At 46.5% G+C, this 25,845-nt stretch overlaps 2 protein-coding genes across 5 annotated transcripts in view; one reads left to right on the forward strand and one right to left on the reverse strand.

Moving 5' to 3' along the window:
* The window catches only part of LOC146790079 (uncharacterized), a 218,590-nt gene that overhangs the window by 144,672 nt on the left and 48,073 nt on the right, over positions 1-25,845 (reverse strand). The gene's annotated exons all lie outside the window — the stretch shown is intronic.
* On the forward strand, positions 12,221-18,634 carry LOC146790082 (hemoglobin larval subunit alpha-like). Its single transcript, XM_085628436.1, has 3 exons — positions 12,221-12,380; positions 14,541-14,745; positions 18,336-18,634. The coding sequence occupies exons 1-3, from the start codon at positions 12,286-12,288 to the stop codon at positions 18,462-18,464; spliced, it is 429 nt and encodes a 142-aa protein (XP_085484562.1). The 5' UTR covers positions 12,221-12,285; the 3' UTR covers positions 18,465-18,634.

Genomic DNA, 25,845 nt, shown 5'->3' on the forward strand with positions numbered 1-25,845 from the left:
TAAGCTTTTGAGGAGCCCACTACCACGGGAGTACCGAGGAACCACTGTTACCTGCCCCAGGGAAGCCGGGTGCATAGTTCGTTTTCGATGTCGGGTCACGGGCTGATTGTCAGTGGGAAAATGTACAAAACTGCTGCTAGCCAAAAGCATCGATGATGCGGTGAAGAATGAAGTTGTAGATCTTGTAGAGGAGAACCTGAAAGCAGAGGGGACAGAGTCTGGGTCACGGCACAGTGACCAGGGAGCTCAAGGAAAAGAGCCCTTCAATGTCGGGTGCTTCAAGTGGAAAAGGTGTTGCTTGGATCTGCAGCCACGGGTTCCAGGAGGCTTCAAGGAAGGCCAGCTTCTGGAGGGTGACTGTTCCACAAAGGATGAGGGTCGCTGCGGTGTTAGTGTCGGATTGGATCCTCTAAGCCTTGGCAACTGCAACCCACGCAAGATAAACAAATCAGCTACTGGTGCAGACACACGAGGTCTGGGTGAGGTCTCCATCAAGAAGACTGTAGAGCAGGCCAGGAGCAACCAGGGGAATTCTTAAAAGTGAAGATTGACCTCCGCTAGGGCCCACAAGTTGAGAGACTAGGGACAGCGGGAGGCAGCAATTTGGAGTGCGTAAAAGGGTGCCCACGGGCCACCAGAGTGAGCTAGGGTGCTGATCTTTGGCACAGTTGCTGCGGAGAGGTTGGCTCAATATTGGGCCAAAGCCCAACTTCCCCACTGGTCAGGGTCATGTGCTACGCAAGAGGTGGCCGTGTCCTGGGGTATTGGGGATCTCGGCACCCACGCAGTCCACGGTGCTCAGACTTGCTGGGCACGCTCACTGGCCTCTGGGATGCTTGGAAACCCACCTCAAGGTTGAGAGGAGTCGTCGATATCCAAAGGAGCAGCGAAGTTCCAACTGGGTCACTTGCAGTGTTTCAGGTGCCTGCCAAGCAGGGGGGTAACTCCTTTACCCCAAGGGAGATTTCTTCAGTCAGCTGGGCAGCAGCTCGTCAAAGGTCCAAGATTAATCTGATTCTCTGGGGACACGTTATTCACCTTTATCCACAAGATTAGGGGAGTGTCCAGATCAGTGTCCACCAATGAGAGTTGAGGCGGGAAAGGGTGGCTACACCCTCTCCCCTTTGTGTGTTTCCCGGCTGGGCGAGGGGCAGGATGCCCCTGAACCGGTTCCAGGCGGTGTATGCAGAATGTAGGCGCTGTAGCAGCCTACCTGCAACTTTGAACGGCATCCTATGGTGCACCCACCCAGTTCCAATCCACATAGCCTGTCTGGGAGGTGCTGGCACCTCCCTGCAACAGGATCCCTATTGTCCAGCTGCCGAGGCTGGGGTTTTGCCCAGCAACAGGCAGCCAGAGTCGTGTGGGTGGCAAGTAGCATCCATTTTGTGATACGTGTGCACTTTTAAATTGGTGTCTAAATTCTGCCGCTTTTCCCATATCGCCCCTCTAGCAGGGGAGAATCATGCCCTCATGCCCATGGCTGGACAGGGGGTATGATTCCTACATGTTTGACACCAAACACAATATGGTTCTGTGTAGGTAGCCATTCTCAAGTTATCACGCTATCGCGATATACTTATAATGCAGTTAAGAGTATATGGTATGGCTACACTACAAACAACATCAAAAATACTATTAGGAAAGTAGGGTCTAAGGGAAAAATTATTTATAGACCTGCCCAAGTTCCAATCCCCACTACTTACTTAATTATACACACAAACAAGAACTGGGGGTCTAGTAACAGACAGCACAGAAGAAAAGGAGACAAGGAAGTTGGTAAATAGGATCAATCCCAAAGAGTCCTGGAGCAGTGCATGGATTACCATCAATCTCACTCATAGGATAGAGCATGGAATTGGAACATACTAGCTCTCTTGATTGTTCATATCATTTGGTCATCCAACTAATAACGGAGGTATGTCTCTTGATCATCGAGACTGCCTCACTAGTTAGAAGCTCTATTGCTCATTTGGGCTGATGGATATTGACCACACAAGAGAGTCAAGAGATTGTTATGTCCAGGATGAATAATCCTGTATCGTGCAGTGCGAAGAAAACAGTGAAAACCAAAAAAGGTTGTGTAGAGAGAAAAATCTTGAATATTCCATTCACTCCGCACACCTTAACTAAAAAAGTGTAACAAAATTATAGCAGTACTTCCTAGTGACTGCTATATGTAGGTCGACATGTTTCAGCCATCCGGGTATACTACCCACGGCTTTCTTCAGGACCTGTATCTATCTAAAACATGCTACTGCAATCAATTATCACACTGCCAATAGTGAAGCGTGACCACACAAATCCAAGAAATGTGAGTAATAAACAAGGTTGGAATTAATACAACCTCAGTAGATCCTAATCCTCTGGATCACAGGGTGCAAACGTCACCTAGAGAAATAGGACAATTATCACACAAGTTCCAACATCAAAAAATCAACTGTGCTGTCTTAAAACAGGCCCATCAGATAAGTATGCCTGCTCATTACATAAAAGCATGTACAAATTGCTTACCCAACGTGATCTGGGATTGCACCTCACCTACCCTGGAACCTGTCTCAGGTGAAGGAGGCCCCGCTCTAAATCGTGGGTGACAGGAGAAAAAAATTCCTTCAAGCCGAGAAACTCATCGGAATAGTCATAGTACAACTTGATACATATAACTCATGGTGTCAAACGCAGTACACCATCAAGCTCACTGGGGCAAACTAACTCCCCACACTAAAATAAATAGTCCAATTCAAAGCACTAAAAACACACTTGAGCCTGTAAAGTAACTGACCAATGGTCTAACTGGTCAGAACAATGATGCATTATTTTGGCATTCCACATCATTCCATTTTAAGGCACAACTGATTCGAACTAAACATAAACAATGAAGAAACAATTTCGACAAGCTTAAATGGATCGCTTTAAAGTCAGGCCGACAGAAAACAAACTGTACTCGTCACCAAGGCAGCACTTACCTGTCCGTCGTTGCCCCAAGTCTATCTGAGCAGGGTGGGAGGCAGCGACAGGACCAGGAAGTCTGCTTAAATACCGATTGCTGGCGCAGCTGAAATCAACCAGCGATTCCTCGCAGCTGAATAATATCACACGCAGCTTCGTGGCAGCGACGCTGTATGCAGATGGAGTTTAGAACTACAGGATGATATCATCCTCCGTAGCAGCGACGCTGTATGCAGATGGAGTTTAGAACTACAGGATGATGTCATCCTGCATGGGGGATGTAGTTCCGTTTGCTGCCCATAGAACACATCATGCGTTCTTTAAATACACACGTTCTTTAAATATACACCAAACACAGCCTGCTTCATACCCCGAATAGTGATCACATGTGTCTACTACTAAACAACTACCAATCCAGTAAGGCCTTAGAGGGTAGCGACTATGTACAGAAACTACAGACTGATGTCATCCAAAATGGAATCGTAGTTTCTTCGGAGTCGTAGTTGTAGTTGTAGTTGTCGGCTATTTTTGGAGGATAGGGTCTTCTTAAAAGATTGGTCCCTTATAGCGTGGCGCTGTACGCGCGACTGGCTGATTTTAATTATCAGCACAGCAAAAAGGGTTGCAGACTCTATTCTGATAGAGATACAGGTTTTAGAAGCACAAATTAAAACCACCATCACTGTTACGTTATTTAAGAAAAACTTGTAGGAATCCAACAAAAATAACAAGGAGTTTAAAGATTCCATTCTCCTTACCAAAATTGAAAAATTCAAAAAAGATCTGGCGAAATTCAAGCACGAAAAAGTCTATCCATACACTAGTGAAAATTATTCACCACCAGAATTTAGTAGCAATGGCAGGAGATATGGCTCTACTTATTCGGGCTCTAGTTCAGATGAAGTCTCTAGTGACACCGACGGATCAAATGTCCAAAAACCGCGGTTTAGAGGCAAAGGGAGATATGCCAGACCTTATAATCAAAGGGGTTATAGCACACCACAATTTCAACAGTGGTGGTTGCCTACCCCATGGGGTTTTCCACCGCAACTTTTTCAGCCACCAATGACACCTTATCAACCTGAATATGACAGCCAGTCTTTTTTAGGATATGGCCCATCAAGACCCAGAGGCAGGAGAAGAAATGCACAGGCCCAGGTACACTGGGACTTAGCCTCAGGCCCACACTCAGGCACTCGGAGCAACACGAGGAAGAACTCGGCTCCACCAGTGAACAGCACAAACCAAGCCTTGTAGTCAATTTAAGCAAGCGGACTCTGTCCAAAGATGAGGAGTCAGTTCTCAGTAGGGGTCTTGGTTTTGTTACCACCTCGGGGTGCGACCTTTTTCGGATCCAGTGCGAACTGGCACAGTTTTTCAGAAAACTAAGATTACACTATTTTTTCAAGGACAAACAATTGACGGAAACCGACGAGGGTGAACAGAATACGGGTCTTAGATTAAAATCTACGTTTAACCCCCCAGCACATCTGGTTCCACCCCAGGTATTGACCTTTGAAAGAGCAGTTTTAAGTGAGGTTACTGCTCTGCTCAAACAAAAGCACAACAGGTTTATCAACTTACCACGGTGTGAACAACAGGCGCTTATCTCTCTAGCTAAGGACAATGGTATTACTATTAAACCTGCGGATAAGGGCGGTTCCATTGTCATTTTAGATACTATCGATCACAGAGCAGAATGCCTTCGCCAGCTTGGGGATCGGAATTCTTATAGAATTCTCACACAGGATCCCACTTAAAGACTACAGAAAATAATTGGGGATTATACTGAAGAGGCACTCAGTGAAGGTTGGATAACACAGGAAGCACAGTTTTTACAGACTAAGTTCCCTGTTATTCCATACTTTTATGTTTTACCAGAGGTGCATCAGTCTCAGAGACCACCTCCTGGGAGACCAATTATCTCGGGACAAGGCTCATTATTGGAACCACTGTCCACTTTTGTGGACTATTTTTTGAGACCTATTGTCCAAGACATGCCGACGTATCTTCAGGATACGAAAGATGTCCTTCGGCTGCTCCCGCAAATTGAATTCGACTCGGAGAGAGACTTCTTAGTCTCCTTCGATGTCGAATCTTTGTATACTTCAATTCCCCAAGACGAAACTCTAGACACAGTGTCTTCTATCTTGGAGGCTACAGATTTGAAATCCATCACACCTGTACACTTTATCATGGCCCTATCCCGACTGGCGATGAAAGAAAATTTCTTTAAGTATGAGAACACCATTTACTTACAGATATCAGGGACCAGTATGGGGAGTGTTTTCGTGCCGAGCCTAGCGAATTTGTATGTCCACTCTTTTGAGCAAGAGCATGTGCTGGCCCCCACCAAACCCTTCCTTACATCAATTCGCTTATGGAAGCGGTACATTGATGATGTGCTAGTGGTATGTAGGGGTGACCAGCAGTCAATTGGCCTGTTTCATCAGTGGCTAAATACACGTAATGATTATCTGAAATTTACAGTAGAGTTGGATAAGACGCGCTTGGCATTTTTGGATTTATCCATTTTTGTAATCGCAGGGTCTTGAGAGCGAATTGTACCGAAAACCCATGGCACGAAATTCGCTATTGCGATATGAAAGCCAGCACCCCAAAGCTCTAAGGGACAATCTGCCCCATGGCCAGTTCCTTAGGGTTCGTAGGAACTGCTTCACCACTGAGGGGTTTAAAAGACACACAAGTCTTCTAACTGAACAACTGGTAGACAGACATTACCCACGTAAATTGGTCAAACGGTCACTTAAAAGAGCTTCTAATAACAACCGCGAAGCCTTGTTGGAACCACCAGCACCTAAGCCACCTCTTGAACGTTTGACGTTTGTCAATACATTCAGCACTCTATCCAATAACATCAAGAAAAGCATTAAGAAACACTGGCAGATTCTAAATAGCTGCAATGATAGGATTGCTCTGACGCTTTTTGCTTTTAAAAGATCAGGGAATTAAAAGACAGATTGATTCACACACGCCCCCAGGTTTCCTTGACTAGGTCGGTGGGTACACTATGGGACTTACCTGCAGTCACTGGACACCACCCCTGTGGGGGGTGTTCCGTCTGTCCACAAACCACCCATACTGTAACAATTGACATAGGATCTAATAGACCTTGGATCCAAACCCACTTTACGAATTGTAATAGCAGCAATTTAATTTACCTACTTACATGCCCTTGCCGTATTCGGTATGTTGGGATGACAACTCGTAAGGTGAGGGCGCGCATGCTGGAACATAAAAGCACGTTCAGGTGCAAAAAGTTGACTACTAGACTTACAAGGCATTTTGTAGAGGCTAGTCACGGTGCAGAAGATTTTCACTGGACAGTGTTGGAGAAACCGAATATACCCTCCCATATTGGTGATGTTTCTAGATATCTGTTCAGTAAGGAACAGAGATGGGCCCAAAGGCTCCAGTGAGACACTTTGGGTCTGAATGATGACATACCCTAGACCAGTCTATAGGGACCTCTCCCTCAATCCGGTATACCCTCGGTATAAGAACGAAGATGGTAATGAGGGCTGGGTTAGTTTCTTTCTGTTCAATATATGACGTTCTGTAACATAACACTCTGTCATTGGGTATGTTTTGGGAATTTCAGAGTTTTCCTGGATGCATGTGCCTCCGCTTAATGTTCTAGGGGTTTAATTAATTAATGATAGACATAATTTTTGTCTTGCTGTTACTGGTTTTTGTCTCAATATATGGACTGACCAGCTTGTAGCTCTCTGTGTCATCTGTTCAGAGTGGGAGCTACTTGAGACAATATTTAATTAGATCCTATTTTTTACCAACGAGTATGTTACTCTTGTACTGAGCATTGAGCTATTGCCCTTTGGGTTTCTCCTTGCGCTCAAAGGTAGAGTTAGATGTAATAATCTATTACCCTTTGGTTTGTTTCCGATGTCTGTTATAATTGGTCTTGCTATAAATGTCCCGACGCACGATATAGGAGCACTGTTGCCTTAAAAATAAAAAACAATGTATTCTCTTAGGTTGCTCCGCATTCCTTTGATTTGGTGTAATCGAGGATGCAACCCACTTTGTTTTGTTGTTTTGAAGCGGAATACTGTTGGTATTATGTGCGCTTTATGAAAACGAAGTAGACTGCATTATTTGTTGTGCAAATGAGACTGCAACACCTTTCGTCTTTCAATAACGAGGGACGGGTGATTCGAAAACTGAGAAACACAAAAACAAAATTTAAAAAATAAAAAAATAAAAACTACAACTACGACTCCGAAGAAACTACGATTCCATTTTGGATGACATCAGTCTGTAGTTTCTGTACATAGTCGCTACCCTCTAAGGCCTTACTGGATTGGTAGTTGTTTAGTAGTAGACACGTGTGATCACTATTCGGGGTATGATGCAGGCTGTGTCTGGTGTATATTTAAAGAACGTGTGTATTTAAAGAACGCATGATGTGTTCTAAGGGCAGCAAATGGAACTACATCCCCCATGCAGGATGACATCATCCTGTAGTTCTAAACTCCATCTGCATACAGCGTCGCTGCTACGGAGGATGACATCATCCTTTAGTTCTAAACTCCATCTGCATACAGCGTCGCTGCCACGGAGCTGCATGTTATATTTTTCAGCTGCGAGGAATCGCTGGTTGATTTCAGCTGCGCCAGCAATCGATATTTAAGCGGACTTCCTGGTCCTGTCGCTGCCTCCCACCCTGCTCAGATAGACTTGGGGCAACGACGGACAGGTAAGTGCTGCCTTGGTGACGAGTACAGTTTGTTTGCTGTCGGCCTGACTTTAAAGCGATCCATTTAAGCTTGTCTAAATTGTTTCTTCATTGTTTATGTTTAGTTCGAATCAGTTGTGCCTTAAAATGGAATGATGTGGAATGCCAAAATAATGCATCATTGTTCTGACCAGTTAGACCATTGGTCAGTTACTTTACAGGCTCAAGTGAGTTTTTTGTGCTTTGACTAGGACTATTTATTTTCGTGTGGGTAGTTAGTTTGCCCCAGTGAGCTTGATGGTGTACTGCGTTTGACACCATGAGTTATATGTATCAAGTTGTACTATGACTATTCCGATGAGTTTCTCGGCTTGAAGGAATTTTTTTCTCCTGTCACCCACGATTTAGAGCGGGGCCTCCTTCACCTGAGACAGGTTCCAGGGTAGGTGAGGTGCAATCCCAGATCACGTTGGGTAAGCAATTTGTACATGCTTTTTTGTAATGAGCAGGAATACTTATTTGATGGGCCTGTTTTAAGACAGCACAGTTGATGTTTGATGTTGGAACTTGTGTGATAATTGTCCTATTTCTCTAGGTGACGTTTGCACCCTGTGATCCAGAGAATTAGGATCTACTGAGGTTGTATTAATTCCAACCTTGTTTATTATTCACATTTCTTGGATTTGTGTGGTCACGCTTCACTATTGGCAGTGTGATAATTGATTGCAGTAGCATGTTTTAGATAGATACAGGTCCTGAAGAAAGCCGTGGGTAGTATACCCGGATGGCTGAAACATGTCGACCTACATATAGCAGTCACTAGGAAGTACTGCTATAATTTTGTTACACTTTTTTAGTCAAGGTGTGCGGAGTGAATGGAATATTCAAGATTTTTCTCTCTACACAACCTTTTTTAGTTTTCACTGTTTTCTTCGCACTGCACTATACAGGATTATTCATCCTGGACATAACAATCTCTTGACTCTCTTGTGTGGTCAATATCCATCAGCCCAAATGAGCAATAGAGCTTCTAACTAGTGAGGCAGTCTCGATGATCAAGAGACATACCTCCGTTATTAGTTGGATAACCAAATGATATGAACAATCAAGAGAGCTAGTATGTTCCAATTCCATGCTCCATCCTATGAGTGAGATTGATGGTAATCCATGCTCTGCTCCAGGACTCTTTGGGATTGATCCTATGTACCAACTTCCTTCTCTCTTTTTCTTCTGTGCTGTCTGTTACTAGACCCCCAGTTCTTGTTTGTGTGTATAATACACTACAAACAACCCAGCAATGATTTTTACGAGGGTTGCAGAGGAGCCCTACTCAGGTAGGGGTCCCCCTCACACATATCCCAGCACCCTGCCTTGTAGGATTAGCAAGGCCTGCTTGAGGGGTGACCAATGAGAATACATGTGTTGTACATAGGTGGGATACAGGGTACCTGTATCCCTGTAAGGGGGTGCAAGCACCACCTTACCCAGACTACAGTAGTGGTCTGGTGGTGTCATTTGGTATGGCTGTCCCAGGGTGGCACAATAAGTGCTGCAGCCCTGGTAGGCCTCTGAGGGACCCATGCCCTGAGTACCTAGGGTACCATCTACAAGGGCTGACAGGGTATCCTCAGTATCCAATTGGGTTGTACCTAGGGTCCTCACATCAGTTTAGAGAAGAAGCAGATAGGCTGGGGTCCTGGATAGCAGGGCCACCGCCTGGCTAGAGTCATAAAACAGTCAAAACATCAGCAAAAAGTTGGGGGCAACTATGCAGTCGATGTCACTCTCCTACAGTGGGTAAGAAAATGTCATGAAATCCATACAAGGCACACCACCCTAGACCCTCCAGGATGTCTAATTTTCAGAAATGTCTGGTTTTGATAGGCTTCCTTGGGTGTTGGCTGAGCTACCGTCCAAAATCTACAGCTACCCACATTGCAAAAAAAGGGTCAGTTATGAGTGGAAAACATTGACCTTTCCATGTTGTATTTTGGGCTTTTTCCTATTGCGATGCTAAGCCCAACCACACTAGTAGCGGACCATTTGTATTGGAATGCGACCTGATGGAACACAGCCTCCTAGGAAATTTGTTGATCTCCGCAGATACCAGAACTTTCCCTCATAGAAATGTGTGGAAATGAAAGTTTTTACCCAACGTTTGGTGTTTGCAAGGTATTCTAGGTAGGAACATCTTGATACCCACATAAGTCACACCACCCTGGACTTCGGCCGGTGTCTAATTTTCAGAAAGGTGTGGGTTTGATAAGTTTTCCTGGCTGCCAGCTGTGCTAGAGGCCAATATCTACAGATACTCAAATTGCTAAACAAGGGTCAGTTTTAATTGGAAACATGTGATGTGTCCATGTTGTATTTTGTGCCCTTTCCTATTGTGGGTGCTAAGTCTCCCTGCACAAGTGGGCACTGTTTTTATGATGGCGATGTGTGGAAATGCAGGGTGATAGGATATTTGTGGATTCCCACAGATTCTGGAACTTTACCTCACAGAAATGTGAGGAAAATGTGTTTTTTTAGCCAACGTTTGAGGATTGCAAGGGCTTCTGGGTAAGAAAACCTTGTGAGAGACACATATCCTGGATTCCCCTGGGTGTCTAGATTAGAAAAAAGTTTGGGTATGGTGGGTTTCCTTGCACAGGGTCTGAGATAGGGCCCTATATCCACATCTACCTGCATTGTTACAAAAATAATGTATTTGCTGGCTGAAATGTGATGACTCCTGGTCGCATTCGAAGGAGTTTTGTGTTGCCGGCACTTGGGACAGTCACACAAGTGAGGAACCATTTTTATCGGGAGACATGTGGGAAACAGAAATAGAACATTTGTTCCTACTGATTGGATTTCTTTGCATTTGTGGCTCCAAATGTAAGCTACCGTGCAGGAAAGAAGGCATTTTGCAAAACGCCCTCTGAAGCACGTGATAGCATGGGCACCCACAAATTCAGATGGATACAAATAACAACCGTTCCTAAACTGAGAACCGTGTGTACATTTCAGAAATAACATAGGTTTGTTCACACCAATTTTTCACTCTTCATATTTTAGTATATGAGTTGCTGTAGACTTAGTACACACCGAAAAATCATTGTAAGGTGCAGCTCAGTGATTGGCTGTGGCTCCTGTGTGTTTTCGGGGAACGTAAAAACTACATATATCCCCAAGAGCAGAAGGGCCTATCGCACGTAACAGTATATTGCATTTGTAAATCGGATATCGTAACAAGAAGTTACAGATAAAAAAGAAAAATCACAAATGATTTATTTTCTTGCTAATTTTCTTTTTTTTATTTCAACTGTTAGTTGTTTGGGTAAAACCTTATGTGATCTTTACAAATGATCCCTTGCTGAATTCAGTATTTTGTCGATTTTTTCAGATATGCATAGTTTTCTGGGATCACCCATGGGTTTCACACCTGTTTTTAACAGAAGCTGCCGGTAGGCTAAAAGTACAAACAATAGGAAAAACAGACTACCTCTTCGAAAACTGTCAGATTTGGTTTTTATTCAATTCTTCTAGTTCATGATGGGTGGAAAGATGCTTATCCTAGCACAAAAATCTTTTCGCTGACGCCAGTTTTAGACAAAAAAAAAACATTTCTTGTGCGGCACTTTTTCCCCTTCTCCCCAAAGTTTTGCTATATTTTGGTTCCCTCCAGAAGAATCCACAACCCCTTCATACCTTTAGGGTCTCCAGGATGATGGGGAAAGAGGACACACATTTGGCATGGATACCTTTTGTGGAAAAACGTGATGAAGGTTTAAACAAGAGGTAAAGATTATGCAGGGGGAATGGCAGTGGTGTAACACAAAATGAAGCTCCACTCATCAAAATGTGTTAAGGAGCCCCAGAGTCTCTCAAATCCCACTGGCATAGGTCCTGGGCTCAATGTGGGGTCCCTGAAGAGTTGGCGACCCCCTTAAAGTTGGCCCCCCTGCGCCTGAGGGACTGCAGGGGGCTCTGTTGTGTTCCTGGGAAACCCTATCAGTCAAGATGAGGACATGAGCTGTTGGTAAATGCTCATGGTGTGCATGGTGGTCGCATTCTGTGTGCAGAGTGCAGTGCATAACAAATGGCATAGACGGACCTGAAGATTGTGAACACCTGCATCAAAACAACTATGTTAAATCTGTTAGGAAATCTGCCTGATTTACATCACTCTTACTAAACACGACATGTATTTTAAACTCATTACATCGCTCCAAAATGTCTTGTCTCGTTTAATACAAACGCAAAAATACCAGAACAAACCCTTGCATTTTTTAACCTGCATATATGTGGAATCAAATATAGTCATTCAAGCTGATCAGAAAACTGCTCATACACAATATTTATACAGATCCAACAATAGCTGAATACAAGTAGGTAATTGGTCTTGTTTATTCGCGCCCTGCTGCTGACTAAGTCATGCAGGGAGGACCCTCGTTCCATGGAGATAAGATAAGCAGGTTGGGTGGGTGCCAGGAATGACCAACGGCCGCGGGGGTCGGTCACGTCTCCCAGCCCACCTCCTCTTTATAACCTGACCCAGCTAAGGGGGCAGCATCGACTCCTCTCCACCGACCACCTCGTGCAGACCGTGCGCCACCCCCACCGAAGCCACCAAGATGACGCTGAGTGACGCAGAGAAGGCCGCGGTGCTCTCCCTGTGGGGAAAGGTCTCTGGCGACCTCGAGACCCTGGGAGCGGAAGCGCTGGACAGGTAACGCCGAGCGCGTGACGCATGAGCGTTCTGGCTTAAAAAAAGGATGCAGGTGAAAAATGGGGCAATAGCTTGGAGTTAGGTGGATTATTGTAAATTAAAGAATGGACAGAACAGCAAGTCTTTTAATGGAAATATAGGATTTCAGGTTCTCACTATTTATAGAGCATATTTCCTCCTGAGAAATGCCTTTACACTCCCACTAAATGTATTGCAGCATCGCCGAGAAATGCAGGTACTGTCCCTTTCATATGAAAGAAGTGCAGGTACTGTCCCTTTCATATGAAAGAAGTGCAGGTACTGTCGCTTTCATATGAAAGAAGTGTAGGTACTGTCGCTTTCATATGAAAGAAGTGCAGGTACTGTCGCTTTCATATGAAAGAAGTGCAGGTACTGTCGCTTTCATATGAAAGAAGTGCAGGTACCGGACAGTATACCTGCCGGTTTAAACCACTGAGAACAGCACAGCAAACTGGCTTATACTAAACCCTCTTTTAGAGTACTGTTTGTGGACCCCGGGTTAGAATAACTAATTCAGGAAGAATTTTGTATTTCTTGCATTAATTTTACACTTTAGAACACGTAGGCCTAGATGTACAAACATTCACGCAGGACAGACACTGCTTGAAAGTCTGCAGTGCAGCAGAGTGCGAAGGGCAAAACGGCACAGAGCCCTCGTTACAAACACTCATTTTTAGTGATGCTAAGCGTTGTACCACAGCTCAGAGGCGGGCCGAGCAGTGTTTTGAGTACGATTTGGACTCGAGTGAGACTCTCCGGTGCAACTTTCTACCTGCACAGAACCGCTTGTGGGTAATTTGTGTGTAAAATTAGTGGAAATTGAACGTGTTATATGAAGGAAATCTACCCAATTTTCCTTTTGCTTATTGTTTGCACTTGCATTGTTTTGTGGCTATGTTTTTTGTGCCAAGTCAGGCTACGTTATTAGCTCTAACTTTGCCAGGAGTTCCTGAGGTGGTTGCGCTGTTCTACTCGTGTTAAAAGCGCGTAAACACATTAACAGGCATTACCGCCACTCATTAATTTAGAGAAAGTCGAATTGTGCAGGTTGATGGCACCGTTTGTAATCCCCTCAGGACATGTAAAACGACCCAGAATGCAGTTTGTTTTACCAGAGATAATGTCTTCAATCCAACCTTGGCTATCATTTGTAGAATGAGCAACGTGGGTCTATACGTTTTGAGCTCGTATAAAGGTTACATTTCAGCAGGGCTTTAAGTGGGCTGGGTCCTGCCGGTGCTCAGCACCGGCAGTTCTAAAAAGCAGGTACCGTAACGGGCCCCTATCGGGCTCTACTTTTTGCCATTCATTAAATTAGAGAAAGTCGAATTGTGCCGGTTGATGGCACCGTTTGTAATCCCTCAGGACATGTAAAACGACCCAGAATGCAGTTTGTTTTATCAGAGATAATGTCTTCAATCCAGCCTTGGCTATCATTTGTAGAATGAGCAACTTGGGTTTATACGTTTTGAGCTCGTATAAAGGTTACATTTCTGCAGGGCTTTAAGTGGGCTGGGTCCTGCCGGTGCTCAGCACCGGCAGTTCTAAAAAGCAGGTACCGTAACGGGCCCCTATCGGGCTCTAATTTTTGTACTCACTGTCGGTGAAAAAAACTCTGCAGCAGTACCACCCTTCAATGGCAAGATGTAACTTCAAAGAGACTGGTTATAGACCTTTCACAGTCTCATCATTTTAGAACTGCAGCATTTTCAATATCCTATACAACGAAGCCCTAGTTGTTGCTTTTTTTTTAATCTTATGCAACTAACAGTCATTGACAAAGCCTATAGTCCTGGCTTGTTGTAGGTGTAATGTTACTTGTTCTATTATATACCTGGATGCAATGACAGAAACAGCCAAAACCAGGCAGGCGGTACACTCTGCTAAACACAGATTGTTAGTTTATGTGTTTTTAAGCCTCGTCCTTAATTACAGTGGCCACGCCCCTTTGAGTGACCCCCCCATTTTTTTCATCCCACTTAAAACACTGCGTTTCAGTATCAATAAAAATAGGGAGTGCAATCTCTTTCCACGACCTCCCATCGGATGCACGCATGGGATGTGAGCTGCAGCATTCAAGTTAAAATGAGCTGCTAGCCGTATGCAATTTCAAATAAAGTGTTTCTTTTTGTATTTCAGGCTTTTCAAAAGCTTCGGCCAGACCAAGACTTATTTCCGCCATTTTGACATCAGCTCCGGATCTGCTGATCTGCGCAGTCACGGCGCCAAGGTGCTGGGCGCCCTCGGAGAAGCGGCTAAAAACCTGGACAACCTCGACCAGGCGCTTTCCAAACTGAGTGACCTGCACGCCTACAACCTCAGAGTGGACCCCGGGAACTTCAAGGTGAGGAAACACTCCAAACATAGGCACTTTACTAGTGCTCGTCTTCCGTGGTCAAATGCTGCAATGCGCGTCTTTCTGTTTATCAGAATTTCAAAGCAGTGACAAACATAACAGCTCTTTCATGTTTTTGCACGTCACATCTCTTGGTAGCAGTGATCTTTAGAGATTGTTGAATTAAAAAAATACAATAAAAAATGGAGACGCTACTTCATGTTTGGAACTTAAACAAACCCCTTCAGAGGCCTTGGATCTTGACCTTAAAACATTTGGTGCATTAGTTTCTATTTAGGGCTCTCATTTTGAGAAGGGCTGGAAGTGGTAGACATTTTATTAAATGTGCAGTAGGTGTATATCAACACACTTGGCACAATTTTGGTTTTCAAAGTCTTGTGCCACTGCAATAAAAAAAATCTCCCATCCATGGTATTCACTGCAATTCAGGAGTGAACTTTGTTGATATCCGGAATTCTGTACTATTAATTCAATTATTGATAAGCAAAAATCTTTTTTAAAACGTGTATTTGCTACACTACCGGTATCTTTGCCACTTTCAATATGTTGTTTCACACTCAATAATATATTTGCTTTAATAAATAAACATTACCCATATATTTATTAAAGGGTAATTTAACGGGCTCCTTTGGCTAAACTTTGAGTAAGGCGTACCACCTTTGTTTTTACCATATGGCACTTCTTGCCCATTGCTCCCCAAAAAACTTCATTGAGAGACAATTAAAAAAAAGTTAAGCAGATGAACAATGGCTGCAATATAAAAATTCCAATTGACCAGTTACAATTCATTTTCACTGGATCCATATGTGACATATCCCTCCATAAGTATTAAACTATGCACTTTCATGTATCCAGGAGCCAGAACCAGGCAGATCCGACCAGTGAAATAAATGTACTAATTGATCCCGACAGACATTACTGGGCACTAATAGCCAGTTCACAAATGTAAATGGAACTAACTTGAAAGTTCTCTCTAGAAGTCCAGTAGACATCTGAAAACCCATGTACCAGCTGCTTGCTCTAGTAGAGACAATTTCTACCAAGACAGTGCTTTTTGGTTACCACTCGCTGTTGTTCTTTTGTGCATGGTGATCTAAATTTATATTATTACTTGGCTTGAAGATCATATTCATCTACATATATTTCCTGGATTTAAAGACCTAGTGCCAGAAAGACAGAGTCAAGAAAATATCCACCCCACTGTTTCACACACTCCATCAACCGAGCTGCTCCTTCAAAGTCTCCACAAGTGTACTCTCCCTAACTGAGGCATGTACGGGAGCACATCTTGGCCAAGATCAAACACCGTGCGAAAGGGAACCAGGAGTAGCATGCCTGAACTTCATTCCCCAATCCACAGGGACATATTGGCTTATTGTTCTTTCACATGTAGGTGTGATTTATTAATCAAAACTCAGGAGTCAATCAGGATCAAGATAGAAAGTCAGAAGTAAGCCACACCCGCTCACTGAAACATCTTAACTGAGCCACAGAGATTTCGCTGGCAAAGTGTCGCAAGCCGTATTCAACAGGATGAACTTTTCACTCTTCTGAAGCACTTAGGAACCATTTAACTCACGTCTTCTCATGGTTTGATTTCAAAACAAGAGCTGCTGTTCCTCTCAGGATGGTACCACTGATGCCGCAAGAGCTTCTGCAACAGTGGCAGGTGCCCTCCTGATTATGGAAAGAATGAGTGTTTAAATGTGGTCTGCTAACTGGTTTTGATGGTTGGGTACTTGGCAATGTTGACTTTTTTTTTACATAATGTAAGATAGATCCAATGAGACATTGGAGACCATTCAGAAAATGAGCACCTGACAGACCAGTGGCGGGATCATGGGCACAAGAACATACAGACTTCGAAGGCAGGAGTGTGTAGCTGTCCTTGAAAGAAATGACATTGTTTGTGGTGCACACACTATTGTGCTAACTCATACTGTATGTGCAACAGTTCAGCACAGTATGAAGTTGGTAGCTATCGCTGTAGATTTCCAAATGATGCTACTTGTAGCTCATGCACTAACTCTGAGAGTTTCAGAGAGATATCAAGCTATTCTATGTGCGATAGACAGCACGTTACATTAAAAAAACAGGCGCACAGCACATAATGAGGCCCATGGAGAGATCTATGGCAATCTAGACTTCTGTATCACTGGCCTGCATAAGATTCGCAAATTTGTGGAACTTTTTTCACACTTACACCCATTATCATGACACAGCCAAGGATTACCCCAGTGGTATAGAATACCTGAGATAGTTAGGTGCCAGGAAAATATTGTATATGTAGCACACTATCATTTGGGGAACAGAACCTTTAGCACTTGGTAGGCATTTGAGAAGAAATACAGGTCTAGTTGGTGTCTTTTCCTATATAGTGTTATTTCTCCCCTCTGTCCAGACCTATAAGTACTAATGTAGGGAGGTACCTTCATCTATTATGATAGGTACCAGGAACTGCCATCTTATACTGTGCTCTTGGTCTATCAACAGGCATACCTTGCCTCTAATTCTGGTGTTCCATTGTCACAATAAATGTGATCAATGCAAATCTTTCATTGTTTTACCTGAAATAAAGCAACAACAACAAGATGATGGATGGAATGCTTGAAAGAGTCTCAGACCCTGGCAATCCCTTGGGGCTGCACTCTAGTCCTTAATGTTTGCCCCACCATGCAACCTCAGTGTGAATCCAGCCACATGCAAATCAGTCTTGACCCTGCTCCAATAGTAGCAGTCCAGCCCAAACTGCCTACCCAGATCCCCACCGAACCAGACCACAAGCAACCCAAGACCAGTTTCTCCCCGATCGGGGCTCCCCTTTTATTTTCTTGGAGGTATTTCATGCTCGTTAAGATTTATCTTCTAGAAAATCTGTAAGACATACTTTAGTGGGACAGACATCAATGTCAAAATATTGCTACCTGTTCATTCAATCTACAAGGATTCAGGGACGGCCACCTTTCTTAAGGATAGAAGCTTTCAATCTTTTCTCTCCCTTATCTTCCTTGTTTCAAGCTCCTCTTTATCCTAAAGGTTCAGATGAAGCCCCTCATCTTCTTGAGGGATCAAAGCATCGTCAACCACCACTACAGCCCCCCAATAGATTATATTATATATAAATGGACCATGTTGTTCTTGTTTTCAAGATACACAACGTTGACCACTGAATTTGTTCACATGTGTGTATCACTTTGATGAGAGCACAAAGCACATTTCTCATTATGCACTCACTGCGCCATCACAAAGTAAAGTGTTTTTTTTATAAAAGTTATTTATATATGATTTATTATCACTAATGTTTAAAATACCCACTTGGTTCATTTGCTTTGATTGTATTGTTTTCCACTGTGGGACCAGTGTTTCTTCTACGTGTTCTTACCCACGGTTCCCGGGATCCTCGGGTTCCCTTGTTAACTGCGGCTCTGTGTGCACTGTTACTGTGGCTATTCTGAGGCACAGCCTTGGATTGCAGCTGCTCTCCTGGGTTCCACCACTAGTGAGGTCTGGATTGCAGATCCTTTTGCTGGGTCTGTTGCTGCTGGGCTTCATGCTGTTCTTTATTCCTTCTCTTGCAGCTGCTGTCCCACTGCATTCAGGCTACACTGGCCGCCCACTTCCCTGAAGACTTCAGCCCTGAGGCCCAGGCCGCGTGGGACAAGTTCCTGGCCGCAGTGTCGGCTGTGCTGACCTCCAAGTACAGATAGACCCTGCTCTTACCTCAAGAGCGATGTATATATTATAGAGAAGTGGATGCTGCGGATGCGACAAGAACATGTGCAGATGTGGTGTGAACAGCTGATTTCCACAATTTTGTTTTATGTCACTGAGACCACAGCTGCTTTTGTAATAAAATCCATCTGTGTGAAAAATCAAATTCTGCTGTCTTGCAACTCGTGATTTTTTCTCTTAATGTGTCTTATTTTTACTACAGAATGCTCTACCCAGCCCTTCTAGTAGGTGCTGTAATGCGCAACCCTGAAATAGAAGCAAAGTCAGAAAAATATCATAACTCTAAATGAGGGCCAGGGTCTCAGCCAGCAAACGTATAAGCAGAGAGGAGGCTTGAAGATGTGGGTAATTTCCTCAGTAAAAAACAACTACAAGATGAACCTATTTAAATAAAGTTTTTCGCAACATTTCAGAGACATGCGATTATAGGGCCCATGGCAGCATATCTTCAGCTTGGGTATGTGTGCTATATAAATACATTGTTTGACTGTGTTATCAGGTAGATAGTCATGGATGACATCTATGTGGATTCAAATGAACCTCTTGACACTAACAATTGCATACAATTCATTGGCAAGCTAAATAACCTCTCCATCGGTACATGTGGTGACCTGGATTAGAAAGTGGTCATGTGACAAGTGATAGAAGGCGCAGGTAAATGGAACGATATCCATGGTGAGGTGGGTTCAGTCCAGTGGGCTACAACCATACAACAAATTCCTATAGCTCACATCCCCACATAGCACTGCTGAATAGAAAAACCCTTTAACTTCCATTGATGCACTGGGAAAAATCTTGGTTGTGTGATTCATGATTATGGAGCCCTGTTTTGGGGTCTATATTCAGGAATCATCTAAGGGATAACAGATACACCATACTGGCATGGCAGAGTTTGCCACCATTGATTAAGTTCCCTTGAAACAGCTCTCTCCTTGTATCCAGGTCCTGCTTGGGAAAAATGTATCCAACCTGAAACCAGCCCCATACGCCGTGCTCCCTTGGAATTGTGCCAAAAGGGAGGTATCATTGGAAAACTGAGAAACTCAACTTCTTAGTAGTACCCTTTCAGTGTGCCTGGCACTTCCACTAGACACCATGGATTTATTTAATGGGGTAGCTGCCCCTTGGGCAAAGGCCAGTGATCCCCCAACCCATAAGGAAATCAGTCTTTCTGACACTTTCTCTCAGGGGGCAGGGGAGTAAGTTCACTAGACACTAGGATATAATAGAAAAAGAAAATGAAGGGATAGGGGCGGCCCCTAATGGCAGGGTCATGTTGCCACCCCACAAAACTGCACAGCAGTCTTTCTGAACCCTGTTGTGTAGATTGAGGGGTTTGCCCCTAATCTGCCCACTCAGGGGACAGAAAGCTCACTAGGCACCAGGGGAAAAAAAGACAAAATAAATGAAGGGGCAGGAGGCCCACTCGCCATGCGCATGACTTTGCCCCCACCCTAAAAAGGGCACAGAAGTATTTCTGCCCCACCCCCCCCCCGGAGAAGATTTGGGACTTTGCCCTCAATGTGCCTCCTGGGGCGGGGGGCATAAAATCCACTAGAAACTAGAGAATAAAAAAAAAGGGTGAAGGCAAAGGAGATGGATGCCCCCAAGCTGCCCCCCCCCCCAGTGGACAGGAAGCCCGCTGGACACCAGGGAAAACAATAAAAGAGAAGAAAATAAAGGGTTGTGATCGGCCCGCCATGTGCAGGGACCTGTCCATCCCCAAAAAGGGCACAGCAGTCTCTCTGTCCCTTCCTGGGTGGCAGATTAAGGACTTTCCCCACAATTTGAAGCCCTCAAGGTGGCAGAATGTCAACTAGACACCAGGAAATAATACAAAGAAAACATGGGGTGGTGGCGGCCCACTGGCAGGCCATGGCCTCAACCCACAAAGGAGCACAACAGTCTTTCTGCCGCCCTGGGTGCAGAATTCGGAGGTTTGTCTCCAATCTGACTGGGGGGGGGGGGGGTGGGCAGAAATACCACTAGTATTTAACTAGTGGGATTTAATGAAAAATGCAAACAGAGGGCATCTTAGAGATGTCCCTGAAAACTAACCCACCACTAGTGTCCAGGCTGAATGGCTGCTTTCAGCTGCCACCACCAGACATGTTTCTGGACCCCTGGGCCGAGAGCCTGCTGCTCTCTGGGGCCTTAAACAATCCACACCCTGCCACGAGGTGCCAAGCCTCCTCCCCCAGGATGGGCAGGGTTCACGAAAGGGAAGCTTCAAAGGCTTGCCGCCTTTGTGAGCTTCCTCAGGCCAATTGCTGCTTTCAGCAACTGGTCCCCACTGGTTCTGACCCCCACCTTGGGCGGCAGAACCAGCGAAAAAAACAAGTGAGGAAGAGAGGTGTGCCCACCTCTGCCAACTCCACCCTTCAGGGTGGGGAGGTGAGGTGAAGCACAACTCTCAGTCCATGCCATCTTGAAGATGGGGGGACTCAGCCAACCAGGGACAGGCACATGCCCTCCTCCCACTGGAGGGTGGCTGTTGGAAACGGGTAGCGTGGTGCAGAGCGGGTGGGCCAAACTCTAGAGGAAATGTGCAAAGCATCCACGCAGTACACACAGGCGACACACAAGGCACACTACAAAAAGAGACGCTACTCAAGTTTGTGTAAGAATAACTTTTGTATTGTCAAAACACAAGGTATTATTAGCAATCTCTATACTGCGCCAACCGGCGCCAAGGCAGCATATACAGGGGGGGAATTATCTACATGGCAGGGCCAATCGGGCCCCTGCCAGAACCATTGCGAAGCACAGATAAAATGAATGTACGTGAGGAATAAAGGTACAGTCCATCGGCCTCAAACCTGCAATGAAATCATCATGGCATAACATTAAGCATTAGGCCGGAACACCTGTACTAAAACATCATGACATCACCATAAGTGTAAGTGACATGAACAACCCCTGAGGCAGAAAAGCTGTAAGGGGGAAAACATTAGGCGTCCACCTGTGGACATAAACATAACAGGCATGAAGCATTCTTCATTAGGGTAAAACGTCAGGTAACATCACATTAGGCATTAGCAGATGTAAAGACATTACTCTCGAGCCTGAACCTGTGCACATAAAAATTAGGCAGATCTCATGAGGCAGAACACTAACCATGCAGAGTAGCATTGGCATAGGCACAGATGCAACATCAGGCAGACCCTCACCCTATGCATAACAATAGGCCCAGGTCACACGGGACATAATCAATGACCCAACAGGGCAACCTGGTGATTTCTGGAACCTCATAACCTGACGTGAGGCACTCTCATGAGCGTAAAGGCATTAGCAGATGTATAAATTACAACAGGTAGTCCCTTGGGCCTAATCGCATCAGCTTAGGGCACATCCGTCTGCAGCGTAAGCAGTAGGGCGTAGGCAGCATATCCGGCATTAGGCATAGATCCCATTTAGCGTGGGGCCCTTCTTTAGGCACAACAGCACATTATGCAGTTCATCATTATGTATGAATCACAGGTGTAACTGCTGAGGAAATGACTGGTGATGAGGTGTCAGGTCCTTCAACCACCGTGCAACAACCTGGGGCAAAAACCCCTTACGCCTTGACCCGCAGTCGCTACCCTCCGGGAAACGTGGAGCACAAGATACGGACCCCTATTGACGCAGCGGTGTCCCAGGAAATAAAACCGGGCCACGGTGGAGCCCCCTTCTGGGCCCCAAAGTACCACAGTGCTCACCGGTGCAGCAGCCCGCCTCGACGGTGCCGCTGGGAAACGTCGAAGGCGCTGGGGCGGGCACCGGTAATGTGCCCCGACACCCCCCCCACCGAGTAAAACCCCAAGCCCGACTCACCAGCTCCCGGGGCAGGCTTCGGGCCTCTCTCTCAGCAGGCACGGCATGCGGGGCTCTCCTCAGCCCCGGGAGGCCCCAACCACCACAGCGCGCCTTCCTGCTTCACCCGGGACTTCGTTCTTGAGCCTGCGAGGCTCTGTGCGGGGCCGGCTTCACGCAGGGCTCTCCTCCTCTCGCGGGGAGCCCCGCCAACGTCGGCACACCACCGGACTTCACCCGAGCCCCCTCCTGGGACTCGGGACTTTCAGGCACGGCTCGCGGGGCTCTCCCTTGCTCTCGGGAGCCCCGCCGATGCCAGTTCCTCACTGGGCTTCACCCGGGCCCCCCCTTCGGGGACCCGGGACTTCGTATGGAGCCTGTAAGGCTCCGGGCGGCGCAGGCTTCCCGCGGGGCTCTCCTTCGCTCCCGGGAGAGACCAGACAATCCCTTCCTGCTTCGCCTCCGCCCACGCCAGCCAATCCGTAGGCCTTCCGGGTCGCCGCAGGCAGCGCAGCGGCTCTTCCAGGATTCGAAGTGCGGAGTGGGCTCCCGCCTTCAGTGCAAGTACACTCGCCCTCCTGGCAGCTCAAACGCGGGGTAGGCTCCCGCTAAAGGCAGCATTCACGCAGGGTGGGCTCCCGTTCCGATTTAAATAATCTGGAAGGTGCCAGGACCATGGGGTGGGCTCCCACTGGTTCCAATATGCCCCAAAGACATCGCTACTGCACGGGGGCAGCGGAATGCAGTGCCCACCAGGCACTAGGGAGCAGGCAGCTGGGATTGCAGCACTCACCAGCAGGGCACAGTCAATTCAAATGTAGCGCCCACCGAATATAGCGCTCTCCTTCTGCAGGCAGCTTGAACATAGCGCTCTCTTTTCGCCGGGACTGCAGTCAGGGTCTGTGAGAAAGTGCCATCTTTCTTGCATGGTATGCCCCCACTTTTTGCTAAATTGCTGAATGTACTTCGATTGAGTGTACCCTGGGTTCCTGCCAATCAGGTGCCCAGGGCCTATGATCCTTCCTTAAACCACACAAACTCCAAAATGGCAAACCCTAGCCACATGTCAGCCCCTAGTAAATGGTACCCTAGGTACCCAGGGCCTTGTGACCAGGGAAGGCCTCTAAGGGCTGCAGCACTCATTGTGCCACCCTCAGAGGCCCTGTACCCTTACACACACACACTGCCCTTGCAGGCTGAGTGTCTGGGTGCAGGACAAAACAAAGAGTCGACATGGCACACATCACTGTGTACCATGCCCATCACCTACACTGCCAAGGCATATGTCAGCCACCCCTCTAGCTGGGTGCATTACGCCTATGGTGTGGGCACAGGAGCAGGAGCCCTGTGCCCCTACAGTACCCGGGTCCATTCCTGGGCACTGTAAGTGCAGTGCTGTCATTTAAGAATACATGGTGCTGAGAGCTTGTCAAACACGAGCTCCACAGCACCATATTGGCAACACTGAAGCCTGGGAAGTTTGGTATCAAACTTCTCAGCACATTGAACCCACACTGATGCCAGTGTAGGATTTAATGTACTAAGCACCCCAGAGGGCATCTTAGAAGATGCCCCCTTACAGCTAACTTGCAATCCACGTCTGCTCTGAGGCTGCCCAGGCTGCCACACAGCAGACACGTTGCTGGACCCCTGGGTGGGAGAGCCCCTGCTCGCCCGGGCCTGCAACAATGCACATCCTGGGTGAGGTGAGAAATCTCCTCCCCCAGGATGAGCCAAGGGAAGCTTCAAAGGCATGCCGCCAGTTGGAGTTTCCCCAGGCCACTGCAACCCCCCACTCTGGCGGGAAGCTTGGCCGGAAACCCCATACAAGGACAGGGGATGTGCCAGCCTGCCCACCCCACCCCTCAGGTGGGGGAGGCGAGGTGAAGCACATCTCCGGGCTCTCGCCATCTTGAAGATGGGAGGCCCTACCCTATCAGGATTAGGCTACTGCCCCCCTCCCACAGGAGAGAGGCAGGATAGGGGGTGTACCCACCCCAGGAAAAGGACCCATTGGTCCCTGGCCTTCAACCACCTGTAACGCCCCTAAATCTAGTATTTAGGGGCCCCCTGAACCTTCCTTCCCCAGATTCCAGATAGAAAAACGACAAGAAGAGCAAGAAGAACAAAGACCTGCCCTGCAGCTGCTAAAAAGAGAAGAAGACACCAACTGCTTTGGCCCCAGCCCTACCGGCCTGTCGACTCTCGAACCTGCACCAGCGCGGCATCCCACGTGGCCAGCAACCTCACCAACCCCGGAGGACCTGGCTACCCTTTAGCTCTAAGCCCCTGGGACTCCCACGAGTAGAGGCTCTACTCAAGAAACCTACTTGCTATCCCTGGCACCAGCCCGGGACCGCGGACCCAACACACTCTGCACCAGCCAAGCCTGGCCAGTGCCGGAGTGGACAAAGACCCAGAGGACGACCCCACGGCGACTGTGACCCAGAGTCCGGCACCCAAGGACCCCCCTCGACATCCCGGAAGAAGCCTGCAGCCTCAGAACCAAGTGCCACCCCAGCCGCGATCAACCAGAGGGTAAGATTCCCGACGTCAAAAGGCACCCCTGCACCCGGCGCCCTGCGACCCCCTGTGCCCAATCCCGGGGTACCCACCTAACCTACAACTACCCAACTTACCTCTCGAAGTGGTGGTGGCACCTGAAACATCCTCGTCCCCGAGCCTGCAGCCTCTTTCCAAACCGGAACATTCCCATTGATTTCCATTGAGCGCCCTAAGGCTCAAAAGCACCCTGCACCCAGCCGCCCGAGTGGCCCTGGCAGTGCCCTCTCTACACTAACCTACTTCCCCACTTGCCCTGAGTAAGTGACCAGGAGCCCAGCTCCCACAGCCGCGTGGCTTGCCAGACAGCAGCCACCAACCAAGGCCCCCCTATCCCTCATAGGATAACATTGGGCCCAACTCTCTCTGCACCCGGCCGTCCTGAAACCGCTGAGGGTGAACCAACTGTACCTACCTGACACTGGGGGACCCCTGAGTCCATGCCCGGAATTTCAACACTACCAGTCGAGTACTTACCCTTAAACTGCTAACTTCATTTTCCTCATAGGGTAACATTGACTGGCTTTTTCTTCAAAAATCTTCTAAGTGTGAACTTTTCAAAACTGCAAAAATTCACCAAAAATCAGCCAAGTGACAAAAACGAATTTACTCACCTGCTCCTAGGTGAGCTCCCAGTGCTGGATCTTGGTGCCCAGCCCTGACTCTGAAAAGTGTTCACAACTATACTTACTTCTAACTCATTTTTCTCCCATAGGAAACCATTGTCTGCTTTTCTGTGAAATTTCTTCTACTTTTGCAAATTTGAAATATTCTTTTAAAATCGTACCATTTCTGCAAACGAAATTACTTACCTGCTTTTGATAAGGACCCCAGTCCTGGGTCTAGGCACCCAGTCCTGGATTACTAAAGTAACGATAAAGTACTCTACCTGCAATTTGAATTTCTTGCCATAGAGATCCATTGAATGTTTTCTGTGAAATATTTTCTAAGTGCTAACTTTTGAAATAGCTAAATATTATTTAAAAATCATTACAGTTA

Source organism: Triturus cristatus, chromosome 10 (genome assembly GCF_964204655.1).
Source record: "Triturus cristatus chromosome 10, aTriCri1.1, whole genome shotgun sequence".
NCBI classification, from domain to species: Eukaryota; Metazoa; Chordata; class Amphibia; order Caudata; family Salamandridae; genus Triturus; species Triturus cristatus.